General features: G+C 33.8%; 1 protein-coding gene across 3 annotated transcripts; it reads left to right on the forward strand.

The window, feature by feature from the left end:
- The first annotated feature begins 7597 nt into the window (after positions 1 to 7597).
- Klp10A (kinesin-like protein 10A) lies at positions 7598 to 20090 on the forward strand. 3 transcript variants are annotated; one of them, XM_085658414.1, is made up of 12 exons: positions 7598 to 10654; positions 11036 to 11130; positions 11966 to 12061; positions 13941 to 14081; positions 14593 to 14623; positions 15319 to 15748; positions 15863 to 16436; positions 16523 to 16772; positions 16876 to 17030; positions 17120 to 17326; positions 17451 to 17625; positions 18078 to 20090. In XM_085658414.1, exons 1-12 carry the CDS (start codon positions 9466 to 9468, stop codon positions 19265 to 19267), a joined length of 4533 nt encoding a protein of 1510 aa, XP_085514540.1. In that variant the 5' UTR covers positions 7598 to 9465; the 3' UTR covers positions 19268 to 20090. The 3 variants fall into 3 exon arrangements, with proteins under 3 accessions (XP_085514540.1, XP_035719770.2, XP_035719771.2); XM_035863877.2 differs by having other exon boundaries at positions 13941 to 14057; positions 18078 to 20089; XM_035863878.2 differs by lacking the exon at positions 13941 to 14081 and having other exon boundaries at positions 7599 to 10654; positions 18078 to 20086.
- Positions 20091 to 22067: the final 1977 nt, after the last annotated feature.

The raw sequence follows: 22067 nt of genomic DNA on the forward strand, positions 1-22067 counted from the left end.
TAAGCGACAGTGGACAGAGACACTAGCATGAGAGTTGATATACCCGTAAAAGATCATCTAAGAATAGTTTAGCCGAAGAGGAGACGATCGTAACTTTCATCGTTGAGAAATAAAGATAGAGATAGAGATAGAGATAGATAGATAGATTCTTTGCTCTCTTTTTCTCTCTTTCATCTGTCTTCTTTTATCGAGAAATAAATACAAACATCTACGTAAGAAGGAACGCGGGCCAAGCTCAAGAAAGTGGAGCGCATTCGTCAATTACGAGTTTAAGATGCGTGTAACGCAGTGCAACGCAATGCAATGCAACGCAACGACTATGATGGACGACGACGACGACGACGACGATGATGATGATGATGATGATGATGATGATGATGATGATGATGATGATGATGATGATGATGATGATGATGATGGTGATGATGGTGATGATGATGATGATGATGATGATGGTGGTGGTGGTGGTGGTGATAATAATGATAATAATAATGATGATGATGATGATGATGATGATGATGATGATGATGATGATGATGATGATGATGATGATGCCGCCTTCGTCTAAGATTAAGTCGCGCCACGATAATTACGGAAAAACTAATCCCAAATATGACGGAAATATATGTACATTAGTATACGTATGAATATAGTTGGATCAAGTACATTAACTTCAAGACACGTCCTAAATAAATCGCGATATTATTATTTCTTTCGGTATATGCTGGTGTTTTTTTTATCAGTCCATGCAGATTAAGTTAGCTGTAGGTCCTCGATATTAATACAATATGATTCATGGAATGAGACGATAATTACGTTGTGATATATATATATATATATAGATAGATAGATAGATAATGATCAAGTATATTGTAAAAAATGAAAGACCACTTTGAAAATAAGGTATCATCGATACGCAACAAGTGTCATAATATATGCATGCATACATACCAATGTCTCTATGCATCTTCATGTATATTAAATGATGCATAACGGAATTTGCATAATTGGAATCTTAGAAGCACGATAAAGGTACGAATTTTAATTGATTAAGGGAAATTACATATAGATTTGCATGCGAAACGTTTTGCATTAAGGTGTTTTTCTTTTTTTTTTTTTTTTTTTCCATGCCCCATTTTTCCTCCTTGTCCTACACTTTGACAATTAGATCACATCGATCGCATTATTTCGTCGCATCAAATAAATATATCGATCTCATCTTGAGTGACTCAATTTCTTCGAAATCATACATATCTATGTATGAGTTTATGTGTGCTATCTATCATATTCGTACGCGTATAAAAGAGAGAGATTGTAATCGACAGATAATACTACCTAGCACGGAAGTACTTTTTGTCGTGTGTAGAACACATATACATGTTTGCGTGTGTGTGTGTGTGTGTGTGCAATATATATATATATATGTATATATATATAAACTAACTCTTCTAAAAAGTTAGAAAGTTTCTCTTGCTAATGTAGACAGCTAAAGGTATTATTATTACGGTCTGGGAGGGCAGTAGGGAGAAACCAATAGTAATAGAAATCAGACTCACTGTCGAAATCTCCGGTCTTATTAAAAGCGCAATAAAGAAAACAGAAAGGTAATTCTAATTTGCATTCTCCGTATCTTTTCATATATTAGATAGATAGATAAATAGGGGGGGGGGAGAAAGAGAGAGAGAGAGAGATATCTTAACAGAGCTCATTGTGGATCATTAGTTAGCAAGGGTATAAAAGATATTAGAGAGAATATAGAATTAAAAAGAGAAAGACAGAGAAAGAGATAAATAGAACGTGTTATGTATAAGGTACGCATTTCCATGTGCGTCGTCTGATGTGAATGTGTGTAAGAGAGATAAAAAAAAAAAATCCAAAGAGTCGCATAGTCCTTGTCCGAAAGCATGCAAGCTTGTCGAGTCGCGCACGTGGGCGCTGCAACCTTATAAGGACGCTCATAAGGAGGCTCTCCTGGATTACCAAACCTCACCTCACCTCACTTCATCTTACCTTATCTTACTTTACCTTACCTTACCTTACCTTATCTTATCTTACGTCATTACCGTCACCATCTCTGTATTTCTCTATCTATCTATCTATCTATCTATCTATCTATCTATCTATCTATCTATCTATCTATCTATCTATCTATCTATATTTGTCTCTATCTCTATTTCTCTTGTTTTTAATCTCTTTCACTCTCAGTATATTCTACATATGTTTAGAATCATCTTTTATCCTGTCACTTCCGAGTTCTTTGTGTCTTACTTTCAATGACATACGCTAAAAAAGGAAGAGATTTGGTGACGTTTGAAAATTAAAAGAGAGAGAGGGAGAGAGTGAGCTCCATTATATACTCATTCGTTCGCATTCATTACGCGCTTCCTAGTAATCCTTCTCCCGCCCCTTCCTCCTCCTCCTTGCGAATATATTTAATATTTATTAAATATAGTTATACGTATTATTATACTTACGTAAAACGAGAAATAATAAGGTATATACGTGATTCTTCTCTCTTAACGGGATATGGTGTAAATTTGTTGGTTTCACCTTCTCGTATCTTACTATTCTAGAAGATCTATACTGGCGGGGAATTTATTCTCGATTAATTAATAGAACTACTCGCGGGAACAAAGAAAAGAAATTCTTTGAATTCTCGAGTCGACTCGAAAGCGTCGAAAAAGGATGAATGCTCGACTGCACAGATTCTTTGCAATTAAATTATGAAAAACACGTACATTGTATGTATGCATATATATTTATATATGTATGTATGTAATATATGTATGTATGTATGTATATCTTTCTGGACGGTCAAAAGGTAAGCTTTCTCGTATGTCAGGTATACTGTTGTGTTGTATTGTTCTCTTCTTCGAGAGTTCCTCCTTTCTTTCTTTCTGTCTCTTTCTTTCTCTCGTTGAAAGAATAAAAGGAGTTGTAGGAAGAATAAAAGATCGAAGTCTCTCTCTTCGAGTTGGCCCTCTTCGGTCTCTTTGACGTGCTTTGTTCCAAGTTATTGTCTCTCTTTCTCTCTCTCTCTCTCTCTCTCTCTCTCTCTCTCTCTCTCTCTCTCTCTCTCTCTCTTTGATATACGTGTGTGCGTGTGGTGGAAGACTTTAATCCAATAAACTTCGTGTCACCACTCTCTCTCTTTCTTTCTCTTTCTTTCTAGCAGTCATCATGAAATACGTTTTCACGACGAGAAAATACAAAATACATATGTGTATATATATATATACATATATATAGGGTGATTCAAAAGTTCCTAGATAATTTCAAGAATTATTTATTCCCTTTTTCGAGATATTTTAGGCAAATTTTGTTTTCAGATTTTGTTCTCAAAAAAAAAATAAAAAAAAAAATTTCTATGCTTGCAATTTTACAATTTGACAACAACAAAAATTCGTCTAAAAAGTTTTCAAATTTGTAGTTATACAATCTAAATAAAAAAAAAAAAATTAATCTAAGCAGCCTCGAAAAGGAGTAATTCATTTTTTAAAATCACCTAAGGACTTTTGGTCCGCTTACGAACTTTCATTCCACTCTGTATATATGTATATATATATATATATATATATATACATATGTATGTATATATTTGTTAAACGTATCCTGCTGTCTATCGCGACGCCTCCGTCCATTTCAAATGTATTCGCCACGATACATACAATGCCATTATTTCACAATTTATTATCTATTGATTTTAGGAAGAAAAAGTTTTGTTCAAAATATTACGGTATATAATAGTCACGTTACTATGGATTTATATAACCCGTGTAAAAAAAAAAAAAAAAATAAAAAAAAAAAAAAAAAAAAAAAAAAAAAAAAAAAAAAAAAAAATAAAAAAACACAAACAAACAAACAAAACAAAATAATAAGCAATTCGTATTCGGGAGCAGAAAACGTGTTTTTTTCTCTCTCGCTACATGTCTGACTCAGAGATGTATATATCGTGTGCGATCTCAGAATCGATCGTGATTATATATTTGCATTTTCTATTTCATCACAAGTGTGACTAGTAAGAGCCGCCCACTAAAAACTCGATTTCTTTCCTATTTGCGTGCCTTTTTTATGCGTGATTTATTGGAATTGAGAAGATATATAATTTTTTTTTAATTATTTATTTATTCAATTTTTTTTTCTCTTTTTTAATAAAAGACAGATTATAATTTTCGACACTTGAGAATTAATTTCAATTGATTAGATGAATGTGTTCGAACGTTATATTATTTTTAAGGACGTTCTATCTACTTAGAAAATATTTCCTTACGTGTTTTTCTCATATCGTTGAGGAAGTACAGTACATATCCACCATCAAAATGGCGTTGTGGCGAACGCACGGCATGCGTGGAAACGAGCATACCGTTGATGTGAAATGACCCGTCTATTCTGCTAAAGGCCCCATTGTTATTTCTCAGTTAGAAGATCGTTATTATTTTATTTGAATTTATTTAATTAAGAGATTCATTGTTTTTTGATTACAAGATCGTAATTATTTTAACGAGTGTAAGGATATTTGCCATTGTATACATAAACAACATAAATTGTTATTAATAATTTTTTCGAATAAAACTGTTTTTTTTTTTTTCTTTTTTTTTTCTTTTTTTTTTTATCTTGGAGACAATTTTCTTCGTATGCTTTTCTACGAAGTAATAACAAAATTTGTACTACTTTGAGTTTAAAATTTTGACCTAGATCGATATTGTTTGTATAGGACGTTCACTTTTTTATCGCAAGGAAATTAAAAAGAAAACTACTTTGTGTGTCGACTTAACGTCAAAATATTATACCTGCTTTTCGCGTATCTATCAATACATAGCTTACAATGCGTCAATTATGTATATATATATATATATATATATATATATATATATATATATATGCAAGGTGTATGCTTCGTTTATTTTTCATTAAATTCAGAATTGGTTGTTTCGTATTATTAGTTGTAAAAGTCGAGATACGTTCATTTCGTATTGGAAAAAATAGTCTTCTGTAATTCTCTTCAAGCTTCAATTGAAACTAACTCGTAATAACGCGCAATCCGTTTTTAATAACTCACATGCGAAAGTGACATAATATATCTTTGCGTTCTCTCATGACTATCGGATACACAACTGTCCGCACATGTCATGTAAATACATATGTATTTTTATGCGCACATATATATATATATACATCACACATATGTATATATATATATATATGTAAGTGCACATATTTGGTAACCTAACCTCAACGACATTTCAAAGAGTTGATCCGTTATTAATCATATGTAGGTGTCGCGTGAATCCAACGGACTTTTTGTATTCATCGGTAAAACAGTTTCGTTTAATAGTGTCACCTGGTGGTAATTTTTTGAATATTAATTCGATCGGTATATAAGGTATCTACATCCTTAGTACTGATACTCTGACGAACGGTGGCGTTGATGGTACCTTTCATGAATTCTATTTGAATTTCGCGCCATTATTGCTTCTTTTTTGCATGACCTCATAACATCTATTTAGTTACGTCCTGTTTTTTATCTCTCATTGAGATTCATAAAATATTGATTTTTGAATGCTAGTTACAGAAAGAACTTCCTACCTGTAACAGTGCGAATTCATTCGCGCGCAAAGTTGGTTAGAAAAATGATCCATTAAAATAACGCGTTGAAATCTTACTGCACTTATGAAGGCTAAAAAAGTGAGCGGTCTTGCGTCACTAATTGAATTCAATTTGAGTGCAGTTAAATTCACTGCACCGCGTGCTATTTTAAGAAATCATTTACCGTGTCACGTTTACGATAAAATATATTCCGTTCAAAATAGGTAAAAGAGAGCTGTCTATTATATTTTTCATAATTATTAAAAAAGAAAAAAATTATTTATCATTCTTAATAATGATCATCCAATGTAAAGATCATCGATGATCTCGCATTTGGTTGTAATCGAATCAGACGAGAAAGAAATAAATGTCAAGGTCTTAAAAAAAAAAAAGAAAGAAAGAAATAAAATGCGCGCGATTCCGAATAAGGAAAGATTTCGATGCCGCTAACGAGGCTCGAAAGAGTCAAGGACAATACACGTGAAGTATATTTTTCTCCACCTCAACATCATTTTCTTTCTCTATACGCGGGAATATGAGTTCGGTAATGAACACGGTTAAGACGAAGGTTCGTTTTAATTTAAAATTTATTAAAATGTATTTATGGGAAAAAGTGGAGGAAATTCTTTAAAAGATTCGTCGATATGAAATCGATATAATATGAATTAAACGACCGATAGATATTCGATGATGTGGCATTATTCATTCGTTTTTTTCCACACGACGGATCTGCGGCAGGAAACAACCGCTTAAATTTAATGTTCAATAGACCGTAGAACACGAGCGAACGAAAGAGAGAGAAAGAGAGAGAAGTAGACCCCCAAACTGATTATTTTAAAACACCCGCCTTAATCGGGATGCGAGTAAAATATATAGATTAAAATTTCAATGGAAACTTTTTTTTTTTTTTTTTTAGTCGAGATACTTAGCGAATTTTTCACGTATGAACGAAGATCAAGGCGAGGAAGAAGGTAACGCGGATATAGATAAAAAAAAATGGTGCATAACGATCGCGTTCGATGCATAGAGAGGAGTGCATCGCATATCTTAATGTGTATATGTATGTTTACGTGCATGTATGTATTCATGTATATATGTATGTACTATAGCACGTAGGAAATCGGCTCGACTTCCGAGTGCAGTGTAAATAAATATGGGCTGTACCGAGCACAGTCACGCATCAGAAGAGTTGAGTCGTATATCACGAATACTAGATGAGTGTTCTTCCGTACCTCATAGATAGTTGCCTAGAGAGAGAAAGAGGAGGAGAGAGAGAGAGAAAGAGAGACGACAGATCGTGTCGTCGAGATGATGCAGACCGTGTATGTTCGTTGCACTTTTGTCTGTATTTGTGAACTCTTATCGTTGCAAGCCAAATAATCAACAACGTTCGATAATTTTGCCATCTTCTTTCCTTTTGAAATTTTTAAACGCTCATAAATGAATCGAATAGACTTTGAGATACTTAATGGAACATGTTCTCGTTGTGTTACCTAGTTGAATCTTATTAACGATGCGTAGCTAATTTCTCTGGCGATTAGGATGTCTATCGATGACGTATTACGCCATTGAGGCAATGAAACAAAATGAGGACGCCTTCGTCATTTCTCAATGTTAATCGATTTCTTCTCTATCATTCTCGAATAATTTATATACATATGTATGTTCGTAATTATGATGAAAGAGAAACTTGTTTTATTGTACGAATTAATTGCGATGCTTCTCACTCGAAATAAAATATTTTTTTGCTTCTATACTTTTTATAAGAAGGATAATATAAGGATTATATATATATATATATATATATATATATATATATGAGATGAACATAAAGATTCGATAGCGCGTAACGCGATCGAGCTCATCGAGCCGAGTCGAGAAATTGTTTACTCGAGGGTTGACGAGGAGGGGACTATAGAAATGACTCTCCCCGAGCGTCATAATAAATGTGTTTATTAAACAAGTTCTCTCTCTCTGTCTCTCTCTCTTTTTCTCCCTGAGAAGAGGATGTTGTCAGTCGATCCAGCGATGTCAGTGCGAACGAGACGACGTTATGACGCTCTTGCTACTCTCCCGCCATTATTACTATCGTCCTCGTCGTCGTCGTTGTCGTCGTCGTCGTCGTCGTCGTCGTCGTCGTCGTCGTCGTCGCCATCGCCATCATCATTGTCGTTGCTACTCTTGGTGGTGGTTATGCTCCGCTAATCCGTTCTCCTTTTAAAGCCGTTGTCTTCCCCGTCGATCGTTTAAATGTCAGAACAAGGTTTAGTTAAGCGCGACGTGAGTGCGAATGAAATCAGTGCCGAACTATCTGTTCACGCGTGAAAGTTTCTACGTATAAATTATTATTCGTAATAATTCGTTCATTTTCTTTTTCTTTTTCTTTCGTATTATCAAAAGTTAGACAAAATTGTTGCCGTTTGAAATGCAACGAAATTGTATAGAAAAAGAAGATTGTATTCAACACATAAAATAGTTATTTCGAATTTGGTATTCGTCGAAGAATTTCGAAGAATTCGAAGCATTTGGATCGAGAACGACCGTGAAGAATGGCCAGTCTTTTTCTTTTTCTTCTTCTTCTCCTCCTTTCGCCTGTACCTTTTTCCAGACGTTTTTTCTGGATCACGTTTTAAACTACACAACTAAGAGAGTTCGGCCAAAGAGAAAGGAAGGAAAAAAGGGAAGAAAAGAAAGACAGACAGGGGTAGACACATGGAAGGTTTTCTATTTCCGGCTCTATCGACTCTCGACGAACGAAAGTTGGCGAAAAAGTTAGCTTAGTCTGTCTCCTCTCTTCGACGATATTAATTTACATCTCTTGTCTCTCCCTCTCTCTCTCTCTCTCTCTCTTTCTTTTTCTATTTTCTTATATGATTCCTCGAGAGAAAATCAATCGGTGAACGTACAATAAGAATATATAGTAGTGTGATAGATGAACCACAAAAGTAGAAAGCCGAGAAACGACGTGGCATACCGCAAACTCACTTTTCTGAAAATATGATGAACGAATAAAAGAATTTATATTTACAGTACGATTTAGTGGTAAACTTGTATATAAAGTGTATTTAAAAAAAAAAAAAAAGAAAAATATACGATGGTACCCAAGGAATAATAGGGATACGTAAGAATCTCTCGTCGAGGAAGCCACAAACGATACGAATGTAAAACCTTTTTTTTTTGCTTTTTTATCTATTTTTTCCCTCCCTTTTTTTTTTTTTATTATTATTGTCATTTTTTTTCTTTCCTCTTCGAGAAAAGAAATCGTTTGATGGTTGACGAGGATGATTTTTATTAAGAGGAAAGTGAAACGAGTGAAAATCGACTCGACGATACCGATACTGGAGTGACTCTGCTAAGCAGCCAGTAACTTCGATACTCGAAACCACCTGGTTGGTAAGATTACACCTTGGGAAAACGCTTCGGCTTTTGCGCAAGTAGCCAAAGAGAAAGACGAAGTCGAGGATACGGAAAAGGTAGAAAATAACTGTTTGAGAAAAAAAAGAAAAAAAAAACAAGAGAGAGAAATACCGGTTGCATCGGGACACCCGATAGAAAGGGTAGATTGGAAGAGACACCGACATTCGATTGTCGTAGCTCGTGGAAGAAGGATCGATTTTTCTTTAATCGAAACATCTTCATGATCATCGTTTTGCCACAGATGGCGAAGTTTTTTTTCTTCGTCGATGCGACGAAGACCTGTTCGCAGGTGTCGATAGCAGGAAAAAGTTAAAGAAGAAAAGAATAGAAAAAAAAAGAAGAAGAAGAAGACATTGGCCTAGGAGATTCCCGAGCCGTCTCGAAGTATCCAGGACGATGAGTAGAGTCGTCAGGATGTCGTCCTTGAATCTTCCTTTTTCCGTATGAAGGACGTTTCTAAACATGGATTGGTTGTCGCGTTGTGTCTGTGGCTCGAAGAAAAAGGATCCAGATGAGGAAGAGAATAGAACAAAGGAGACGAGTAATAAAAAGAGTAAGAAGAAGTCGAAGATATCAGAGGATTCTTCTTCTTTGGCACCGATCGATAATGTTACGTTGAATTACGAAGAATCGCGTAAAATTGACGAGGTTAGAAAAGAGAACGTGAAAGAAGATAAGGGAAAGGAGAAGAAAAATCATCATCGTTTTGAGAACAATCAAATATCATTAAATGAAAAAGATGAAAAATTAGAAAGAACGATCGATCGAGATGTTGAAGTTCCTATAGGCGATGATATTCTCGAATCTAATTGGACGACTAACGAGGAAAGATTTAGTCGTGAAAATGATTTCAATAGATTGATCGAAAATGAAGAAGTTTGGTGTCGTAAAGATCACTCAGAATACAACGACTCGAGTAACGAAGAGGAGGAGGAGGAGGAAGAGGAACAGGATGAGGAGGAGGAAGAGGGTCATCAATATAGCGACGATTCTTTGAGCAAAGATTCATCGAAGGATAATCGGTTGATGGACGATGAAGAAATATTTGAAAAATCTTTCTCAAGATCAACGACAACGTCCGTCGGTACTTCTAGTCCTGCATTCGACTTGTTAACCGGTGAAAGGCAAGAGGATACCTTTTCGGAGAATTCATTGAAGGTTTTTAGAGCTAGAAGAAACGAGGAGAGGATATCATCGAGGATCAACTTTCCTAGCAAGAGTCCTTGTAACGGTTACGACGTTAGATCGAAGAGTCGAGAAAAATCGCCGACGACAACGAATAAGAAAAAGAAAAAGGACAGGATTGGAAGATCGAAATTGAATGACTCCGTTGTTGAACGTTCCATAACAATTTCTCAAAATAAATCTAAACGAAAGTGCGAAGAAAATGGTGTCTCTATTCTCGGTGAAATTAATAAGTTTGGATTCGACGAATCAGTATCCGTGAAATCGGCTACCTTCGATAAAAAAGATATTAAAAAGAAGCTGAATTCTTGCAGCTTCGAAGTGAGACTTCAAGATGACGAGGATTGTCAACGAGAGAGAGGAAAAGATAGGGGAAGGGAAGGATCGATGATACCAAGACCTTCATCTCATAATCGAATCAAACAGGAGATGATAAATCGTGCTAAATCGGAAAAGGAAGAAAACGGTATATTTTCCTAACGTATCGGCGATAGATGATCGTTAGAATTAGAATAGAAGATTCGAAGGAAATTTTATTTCAGATTTTCATTCTACGAGTTTAGAAAATTTGTTATAATTTGAAAAACAAAAACATTAGCCTCGAAAAGAGTTTCGAAAGAGAGTAAATAATATTTTTTAAATCACCTAAGAACTTTTGTTGAACCCATCCTGTATTATTCAAATAAATAAATCATTATACCAATCGGAGACATTAAAATTTTCATCGAACGCTCGATAACGATATATAAATATCATTTAACAATTGATTTAAGTATAGAGAAAATTGTTAAATTTCGTTTGATATTTTCTAATATCTATCTCTTTTTTTTTTATCTTCTTATTTTAGGTCGCGTTCATTCGGCTATCGTCTCTGGTGTCAATTGGGAGCAACGCACTGTAACTGTAGAATGGTTCGAAAAAGGGGAAACCAAAGGGAAAGAGGTAAGCCATTGTGAAAGAATCGTCTCGTTTGCGTAATCGTCGATGCATAATCCTCGTTAATTTGTTATTATTAACGCATATTTGATTTTCTAATAAAATGGTTTAATCCGACTTCCTTTTATCTTCGATCTTATTCTTTATTCTTCAGTAGATCGTTCTATTCTCTATAGTTCGATCAATTTTCAATTGGAGGCGCTTCGTGCGACACGAAATCGAATTACGCGCCAATTAACGTCGCTATTATCGATACAGGAAGAAGATTTAATTAATTTAGTTTTTCTTTTTTTATTTTTCTTTTTCTGTTTCTTTTTTTTTTTTTTTTAATACTTGGGAAAATATCGTAACAGTGTTTCGTAATATAATTAAAAGATATTAATTTCTTTGTCGGATTTTCGAAATTTTGCTTTTTAGAATCCTAGGTCACGGTTATTTGGACTATTTTTGATTTGGAACTTACGCAATAGTGGCGATCGCAATAGCATGTACCGTTAATGGGAACACGAATCTATTTCCGACAAGCTACAAAGCCACTTAGAACGTGATTTCTTCTTAACTCGATAACATGTTTTAAGTGATTTGTCTGTGTAGAAACATCGTAATTGATTAGAAAACAAAGCAAAAAAATTAAAAACAGAAAAGTCCATTTACTTTTTGATATATTCAATAAAACGTGTTGATCATATTACAATGCCTTATCAGCCGAGTTTAATACCACGCCGAAAGGTAAAGGTGTCAAGTTTTTAAATAAACGCACATAATTTAAATTCATTATCGAGGACTTTTGAACGTAGAACAAAAATCATTTTTTAATCTCGTTAATTTTTATTCGTTTTAGGTGGAGATCGATGCAATTCTAGCCTTGAATCCCGAATTAAATAAAAAGACGATGGGACCACCGCAGATGAACAATGTGGTAGAATTAGTAGCGAAGGTACGTTGAAATTGATTATTATTATTAGTAGCAGTAGTAATAGTAGTAGTAGCAGTAGTATCTGTATTATGTCATGATATTGATGATAAACTTTGTACATGTATATTTTTTTTTTTTTTTTTTTTTTTTTTTTTTTTGGAAAAAAAAATCATATATAATAGAATCGAATTAGGAGAAGGGAGAGTACGGTGTATAATGTTATTAGTAGTTCCACTGAAAGGAACGAAGATGTCCACGGACATTTATTATCGACTATGAATCGAATTCTGTTTACTCGTTGCCTGGGATACGTAATACCTCTCTTGTGAAAAGAATAACGTGGCTCTTCTCGTTTAAGCGACAAGGAATATTAGGGACCGATCATAGGCATGTTCCAGTACATGTACGTTTTTCAGGTACGATCGTTTGTTGTTAACCTGTTAACTGTGTTTCACAATTACACTCGTCATGCGAAAAAAGATATTACCTTTTGTTATTTAAATTATAATTTTAATGAAAATTAAACAATATTTATAAATTCAAAAACATTTAAGAATATTTTAAGGCAACAACGAATTAAAATTAAAAAGAAAAATCCATTAAACAGTTGGCAGTCATTATAGTAAAAGGTTTTTTTTTTTTTTTGTGGCGACATAATTTCCGTATCCGATGCGGAAACAAGATGAACACAACGCAACCTAATGCGTAAATGACGTGAACCCGACGCGTAAACGACTCGACGAAGCAAGGCAAGAAAAGCTATCTATGTATGATGGGGCGTGTCTTACTGAATAGTTTTATTTTTCGTTATAATTTAATTCAGTTTTACTTTGTTTTTGACGGGTATTCGTTATAATTTAATTCAATCGTACTCTGTCTTTGACGAATATATTCGTCGTATCTAAATTTTTGCTACAGGACATAGACATTATTTTAAAAATAAACTTACACAGTTGACAGGTTAATCTTATTTACATGAGATACTCGTACAAGCTTGGATCCATACTACTTCCGGTATCTTAAGTATGTACACGGAATAATAATGTTAAGGAAAAAAAAAGAAAACACCAGTTGAATCCTACCAGTGTTCGTCAGGTGCAATATTTTTTTCTTTTTAATTTTTATTTATTTTTCTCATTCATATAGATATAACTTCTTAATTTTGTACTACTCGACGGATGTTACACAAAAGAGAAGATTAGCCTGGACTTTTTTCTTTTACATATTCTTTTTTTTTTTTTTTACGTAACGCAAATGACATATGTATCTCGTTAGGACTTAGCACTTAACGAGAAAGTAACGACAAAGTGAAACGTCCCAAGATTCTCTTTCCTTATTTCTTTTGTTTTCTCGACAAATCCCCCGACGTCCAAGTTCTATTGCGCGAGATTCCACCATTCGTGCTACTAACATCGCAACATCTTTTTTCCTCCATGGACGCTGCTCTTCTTAACCACGGATCTGTACCGACGGATGGGATCATCGACCTCGGAATTCCGCTTCGAAATAACAAAAAAAAAAATCAAAACGATACAATAATGAAACAAATTCCTAATGAAAAAAAAAAAAAAAAATCATTTCGTCGGCAAAATTCTGCTGTTCATTCTCGATTCCTACTTCCCTCATTTTGATCGACCATTTTGGAAAACGCAACATTTCCATTTATTTTATTCACTCTTTTTCTTCCTCTCTCTCTATATATATATATCTCCCTCTTTGGTTATCATTTTTATCTTATATTAATTTAATTTGCTTTATTATCAACAACGCGTGCTTCGCGAATTCGATGAACAAATCGTGATAAAAAAAACACAAACTCACACTTTCTCTCTAATACACACACACACACACACACACACACACATCACACACATGAAATAAATGAAAACAACGAACATAGGACTCTTCCGGCGAGGAGGATGAGGGGGTTGACGAGTTGGAGAACCAAGAGGAGGGTTCACTAGGACGGCATGGCGGTCACACCGCAAGAAACGGCCTTACATCCGCAACGCTTCCTGTACGAGTCACATCTCGTCTTTCGGTAACGCGCACTCCTACCCCCTAAACATCTGAAAAAAAGCAATCCTCTCTAAGTCCTCATTCTCTCCTCCATTTGCGTCTCCTATATGCTCTTTTTCTTTCTCACACGGAAGCACATTATTTTCAATTTTTCTCTCTCTCACGACCTTTCTCATTCAATAGTCTTCCTTATTTTATTATCACTGGAATGATGGGTACTGGATTCTCTCAGAGGCGGCGTACATACACAAGCAAAATATGTATCATACACTCGGCTTAAAAAAGAATGAACAAAAAAAAAAAAAAAAAAAAAAAAGGGAAAGAAAAAAGAGAGAGAAGAACAACGTTCGTTTACAGCACCGAGCTCTCTTTCTTTCGGGGGAAAGAATTTTTATTATTTGTATAAAGTTCGTTGCTTTGCTTTTTTTTTTTTTTTTTTTTTTTTTTTTTTTTTTTTTTTTTTTATAAGTGGGTCACTAACATCTAAAATTTTAGATGGTATTTCTAACGTATTGCTCTCTTTTATTTTTCAGTATTCTACGAGGCCGTCTGTTCCAGTAAAAGGTATGTCAACTAATCATCGTTATCGTCATCGTCGTCATTATTGAGATAAGTTAGATCATAAATCTCGAACGTTAAAAGTTTTTTCACGTGAATATCGAGCTCGCGGCCAAGTTTTTAGTCTGTAAAGACACGTTCGATAAGTCAATTCGGTGGCCTCAACGTTACAGTTACGGTATATGCGCCGTCGTTCTCTTCACTTAGGAAGAAGCCAGATATTACGAATACAGGAACGACGTATGTTAGTAGTATGTCGCGTGTGTCCAGGTATAAACTCATACATGGAAGAGTATCGATATTCGTAGCCTATATGCTAGAACACAAGGGCAAGGACCCCAGAACTTTCAGTACGGTATATAGACTGTTAGCAGTCGAGTGTTTCGTTCGTTACTGGTCAGTCTACTCTGCGGTTTTCTTTTACTTTCTTAAAAAATTATTAATTTAGCTTTTATAGTCATGAGATTCGATCCTCTATTATATTGTTTCAAAAGAAGAAACAAAGTTGTCTGCGAAAAATCTAAAAGCGATGATCAGGTACTTCATTTGGAGATCGATGACGGTAAGAGGAATTTATTCGTTGATTTTTAAAATTATTTCTTTAATGGATAATTTTAATAACTAATGAGAACGACGGTGTACCGATTAGAATTTTTCCTTCTTTTCTCTTATAATGCAATAGAAAAATTAAATGATTTCAGTGAATACGAGACAAACATCACGACAAACAGGTCGACCAACAAACATTATGGCTCCAGTAGCTTCGGTAAATGGTCATGGTGATTCCGTTTCTGGATTGACGGGAAGACGAGAATTGGAGAACATACCACCAACCCCGATGACACCGTTAAACGTTACGGCTGCCGCTCAAAGCAAGCAAAAGCAAACTCAGCTGCAACAACAGCAACAACAACAACAGCAGCAACAACAGCAGCAATCACAGCAACAGCAACAGCAAGCACAAATGGAAAATGGCAGAGGTAGACGATCTAATGTCGTTAAGGAAGTGGAAAGACTGAAGAAAAACAGGGAAGAAAGGAGACAACGTCAGGCGGAACTTAAAGAAGAGAAAGAGGCTCTGATGAATTTAGATCCAGGCAATCCTAATTGGGAATTTCTTGCCATGATTAGGTCAGCTTAATACATTGATAATATAAATCTATAAAAAAATATATATACATATATAATCGTTAGATCTAAATTTGACAATCTATTATTAGTCATAAATGTTTATTCATATTTCAGAGAATACCAGAATAGCATTGAATTCAGGCCGTTGCGAGAAACCGATACTGTTGAGGATCATCAGATTACCGTATGCGTTAGAAAACGACCATTGAATAAAAAAGAAGTGACAAGAAAAGAAGTCGACGTTATCAGTGTGCCCAGTAAAGATCAAATGGTAGTACACGAACCAAAAGCCAAAGTAGATTTGACAAAATATTTGGAAAATCAGATCTTTAGGTTTGATTATGCTTTCGACGAAACTTGTAACAATGAGATAGTCTATAAGTACACGGCGAAGCCGTTGGTACAAACAATTTTTGAAGGTGGCATGGCTACATGTTTCGCTTACGGACAAACTGGTAGTGGAAAAACACATACCATGGGTGGTGATTTTAATGGTAAAACGCAGGACTGTAAAAAGGGTATATACGCTATGGTCGCTAAAGATGTCTTCAAATGTCTTAAAATGGCGAAATATCGTCCATTAAATCTAGTTATCTCTGCTAGTTTTTTTGAAATCTATTCTGGAAAAGTATTCGATCTCCTGGCAGACAAGGAAAAGTTAAGAGTTTTAGAGGATGGGAAACAACAAGTATGTTTGCTATCAATAAAAACTGTATTTTATTTGAATCAATGCCACTGAATAAATATAAAAAATGTTATGTGAATGATTTATAGGTTCAAATAGTCGGACTAACAGAAAAGGTTGTAGAGACGTGCGATGAAGTATTAAAATTGATACAACATGGTAACAGCGCTAGGACGAGTGGACAAACGAGTGCAAACTCCAATTCTTCGAGGTCGCACGCGATATTTCAAATAATAGCACGAACCGCAGGTACTCATAAAGTACACGGGAAATTTTCTCTTATTGACCTTGCTGGAAATGAAAGAGGTGCTGATACTTCTTCTGCGAACAGACAAACGCGTGAGTTTACTATTTTTTATTGAATTTTTCCTTACGTACTTCTCTCATACTATTTATCATACACATATATATATATACACTTGTGACCATCGATTGGATACAGGTATGGAGGGTGCTGAGATAAACAAGTCCTTGCTAGCGTTGAAGGAGTGTATTCGCGCACTAAGTCGTAAAGGAGCACACTTGCCTTTTAGAGCAAGTAAATTGACTCAGGTTTTAAGGGACAGTTTTATCGGTGAAAAATCTAAAACGTGTATGGTTAGTAAAATCTACTTCTACCACATATTTATTACATATTAAATGTTTATTATATATGTACATTATATGTATATAAATGCAATTTATAGATAGCGATGATTAGTCCTGGTATGAGTTCTTGCGAGCATTCCTTAAATACGTTAAGGTACGCAGATAGAGTAAAGGAATTAGCCGCAACCGATCCAACGGAGATAAAAGTTTCACCTACTGATGATGATCGAGGATTGAAGATAGAAGAACAGGCCAACAATAGCGTTCTCTCGGACAGTGATTTAGCACAACTTCGATCTTTGAATGTGAGTTATGCAACAATTGTTCTCTATCCCTATTGAAATGCAAATGAGAAAGAAATGTAAATTTGAGTTAATAGTAATCAATGGAAAAGTAAGAATGAAATGGATTATATTTGTGATAATTTAGGAAGGTGAACTTTCGCAAGATCTCTATACTTTCCACGAAGCAGTTTCTGCTCTACAATTGTTAGAAGAGGAGGTATTGGATACGCACAAAATGGTAATGGACAACACGACCAGATTTCTCAATGAAGCGCACAGCGTTTTCAGTGCAACTCACGAGGTGGACTACGATCAAGAAGGTAAGGTTTTTTTTCCGAATCTGCACGAACGTTTCTATGTTTACTACGAATATATGCTCCCAGAATTTGATTATTATATTATTTTTTCAAATATGTTCCAAGTTTTCTCTTTGAATCGAATTGAAAGAGCCGTTAGTTGGTATTAGCAATAGACATTACGCCGTGTACAAAAAGGGTGTATCGCTTTAAAAGTTTGTGCATGATTTATATTTGTGTTATTAATAGTAGCAATGCACTTGCTTTTTTGTGACAATGCAAAGAAATCGTTTAGTCTTATTTTTTTTTTCCAATTTCTTTTATTTTTATTTTTTTTTTCATCCTTAAAAGAGCAGTTATCACTCTCAAGGTCACAAAAACAAAAAGTATGTTTTTCGTTTCCCATCCAAATAAAAACAAATAAAACGAAAAACTTTATCGTCTGAACTATCATAGTGTGTGGCGTTTTATAACAGATTCGCGCTCTAAGACTAAGGCAAATTCGATCTTCACGTTAAGCCGGAGCTGGGGAAGCAGCAATACGACATTAAATACAACGATTATGATAAACGACAGTACGAACAACACTTCAGATAACAATATACAACAGGATATGTATGCAACCAATAAAACGAGTATCAAGAATTCACTGAAATCTTCTTCGAAGGACGAAAGAAAATGCAAAAGTGATACGAGTTCCAATTCAACCGAGAATGATATAATTGATAATAAAATGACGTTTGTAGAATCGAATAAGATAAAGACGAAGAGTATAGATGCTGTTACGTTAAAAAAGACGATTAATAAAAATTCATCGATGGTAGGATTTCGTCCAACAAAATCTAATATGAATCAACGTGTTAAATGGTCTACGTCTGGAAAAAAGAAAGCGTCGAAATATCATTGGTCCGGTACTTTTTCCGATCGATCCAAAAAATATAAACTTCTTAATGATAGAAAGTATATATATTTGCCACGTGATAGTAATAGAAGTCCATACGATGAATTGACTATAACAACATGTAACAATAACTCTAATATTTTCAAGGATAAGCAACCAGTGACAAATACAAATATCTATCATTCAAATGAATTTGCTTTAAATGATCGGGTCTTTAAGAGCATTGAAAAAACGGATAAACAATTATTTAATAATAATTATCAGTTGCCCACCAACTGTTCTACAGAAGATTTTGACTTGTATAATAATATTAAGACTGGTCAGGACAATAACATTAAAGAAGATCTATGTTTGAATTATGACATTTATTCTGATCGTAATATAAATTTGAGATACAGAATGATGCAAGAAGATGAAAAACCAAATGCTATTACGGAGAACATACAGAAGAATGACTTCTATGTATCTAACAAAAGTACTAGTTTTACCGGAGATAACAAATTTTCTTCTATTAATGTTAAAGAAAATCTAGTATCTTGCAACATTTTTGAATGTTGTAGAAATTCAGCAAAATGTTGGGTCAATTCGAAACTTAAAGATAAAACAGCTCGTTTTAACAAACAGGCAGGCTCTCCCATTGTTCGACCATTTTATCGAAAATTATTAACTTTTATCTTCATTCTTATTAAAAATATAATTTTACTTTCATTCTTGCCGATCGTTTACATTACCTTTATTATCTATGTACAAAGTAGGCAAGAATGAGAGTGCATTGCTATTAATTTTAACGGAGAAATCCTAATCCAATCGTTTGAAGTAAACATTGAACAACGAATTTAATTCAGTGATTTAGAATCGTAAGATTTATTTTTCTTTCTCTTTTTTTTTCTTTTTCTTTTTTAGAATTGATAAGTCAAATTATATAAAATCACTAAGTGATAAACATTAATATTATCCAATCATAAACATATAAAACGATATATAATATTGAAATTAGTATTACGAGTAAAACTGGAATGCTTCGGCAGAAATTTTAATTTAATAACCAAATACAAATTTTGAGCATTTGACTTTTCTATTTAAGTTTGGCTGCATGCACGCGAAAATTTTGTCAATCGCTAATTGTTTTTTGTCTCTTTCTCTCTGTCTCTCTTTCTCTCTCTTCTCTCTTTTTATGTATAACGATAACAAAAAAATTCAAGGTTTTCTTAAGTTACATTCCAATTTTGTTTAAATGGATGTGATTATATATATTTACATTTGGTATAAGATTTTTTATAAATTAAAATTTATTTTTTGTTTATACAAAAGAAAGCATGTTTTCGTAAGATGATATTATTTATAATTCGTTTTACGAAACGTTAGGAATTATTATAGTTATAAGTCTTATTTACGTTGCAAATATCCATTTAAATTCATTCCAGAAAATGCACTATTATAATTATTGAAATCATTTACCATCGAACTTAAACTTGCAGCAAAAAAAAAAAGTAAAAAGAAAAAAAAAAAGAAAATAAAGTCATAAGAACGAAATAAAACGTAAGCAATGTGCAAAATTAATTTGAAAATTTAAGTATAGACCAAATTATTAACTATAACGTCAGAAACCCTTACAGATTTCAGAAGGAAAAGAACAAAGTTTGAGTCACCCTACCTGAGGAGCTTCTCGTTGCATAGACGTCTGATAGAAAGAAAACTATTTTCGGATGGTACGATAATATGTGATAAACAATTCTATATAAACATCACAAAAAGCAGCTTACCATATATATATATATATATATAATGAACATTATATTATACATATACTAATTACATGTGCTCCACGAAATAATCATTATATCAGTGCATTCGATGCGAATTCAATCTAGTCAATCCCCAAAAATAATGTTTTTTGACGATACATTATTAATATATGACAGAGATTTGATTCAACAGAATTACACATTAATTTTCGACATCTTTAATGAAGTTTCGAATCTTATTTAATTATGATTTTATTCAAAACATAATTAAATAAATGAATCTTGCCATATGCAATAACTAATTAATGTGTTAATTTTATGTTGATTGATTAGTCTTATAGATTATAAATAATAATAGTAAAAGTATTTATCGAGAAGAACTTATAAATTTTCAAAAAAAAATTTCAAGATTATATTAACGTCATCTCTGGAAGGATAAACTCAACTTTTTTCTTTTCTCTTATAATTTTCTCTTCTTCCATTGCACAGCATTCCGCAAGCATTGTTTAGTGCGTTTTCGTGAAATTATTCTTCTTCCTGTATATAAGCCACTGCTACACATATACAAAAAGGTAAATTATTTTAAAATTATTATTGGTGCGTTGAAAAAGTAACTATGTGTATCCTTTAAATTGCCGATATATCATTAATGTGTTATGTATGCAAAATGAAGATTATTGTTAATAAATATTATTTTTGTGTGGATTACATTTGTAATAGCTGTATTTTCTTTGTGCTAATTCAATATGTTATAATAGAATGATATATACGATACCAGTCATAGTAATAGCATGTCAATGATAAAAAGCTGTCCACAATTTATTCTTCCAAACAATTATATTTAACGATTATACGTGTATATAGAAAATAACATAAAATGTTAAGTGAAATGAAAGTAAAAAGGAAAGATTTCTGTCTTCTCATCACATGATACAAAAGAAGAGAAAAAAAACCCTCAAAAAATAACGCTTAAATCCTGTTAATTAAATTAATCGCTTGCTTTATGATTAATCCACATGGTCGCTTAGGTATTCAATAATGACAACAACATACACATGTGATTATGGACTAAATAATAATCGACTAAAAAACAAAGCGTATAAGGTGTCAAGAGCGAATTATTGTTAATGCGTAATATATTAAATGTTAAACAAACAAAAAACACAGGCATTTGTAAATTGACGTATAATAATCCGGAGTGTGACAGGGTTCTCTGCCAAATCAGCCAGAATATCATCTTTGTGACAAAAAATTTTAACTCTGAACCTCCTGCCTTCATTCTTAGATTTATGGCTTCAGGCTGACAGATATTAATGTTATCTGTTACAGCTTATGCCCAGAAATGGGAGCAGTTGTTGGTGCAGCAACGTGACAGCCTGAACACTGCATTGGACCAAGTCAGTCAATTCCGGGGCCAGTTACTGCAAGAAGAACAAATCAGTCAGAAGATGACGCGAACGCGCAACTCGCGATATAATTAAGGATCCTTACCGAGAATTATGAAAAAGACGAGAAAATATAAAAGCACACAAATACTACCGGACATTAACATTACCGGAAGAAAAGGCACCAGCAAACAATTCGTAAAAGATGCCCACATCGTGTCCTCCTCTTGTCGCGTCAACTCTTTCTGTCCTTGGAAGAGTCGGAAACAACAGTGTAATTTCATCGTCTGAGATTAGCACAGTTACCTGACTGCATACATATATTATCAACACACCTTTCTTGCCTTTTGAGATAAGAACAAAAATACTCTTTCTCTATCTATTTTCCTCTCTCTCTTCCTCTTTCTCTTTCTCTCTCTCTTTCCCTCTCTCTCT

Source organism: Vespa mandarinia, chromosome 7 (genome assembly GCF_050613455.1).
Source record: "Vespa mandarinia isolate Hongniang chromosome 7, ASM5061345v1, whole genome shotgun sequence".
Lineage (NCBI taxonomy): Eukaryota > Metazoa > Arthropoda > Insecta > Hymenoptera > Vespidae > Vespa > Vespa mandarinia.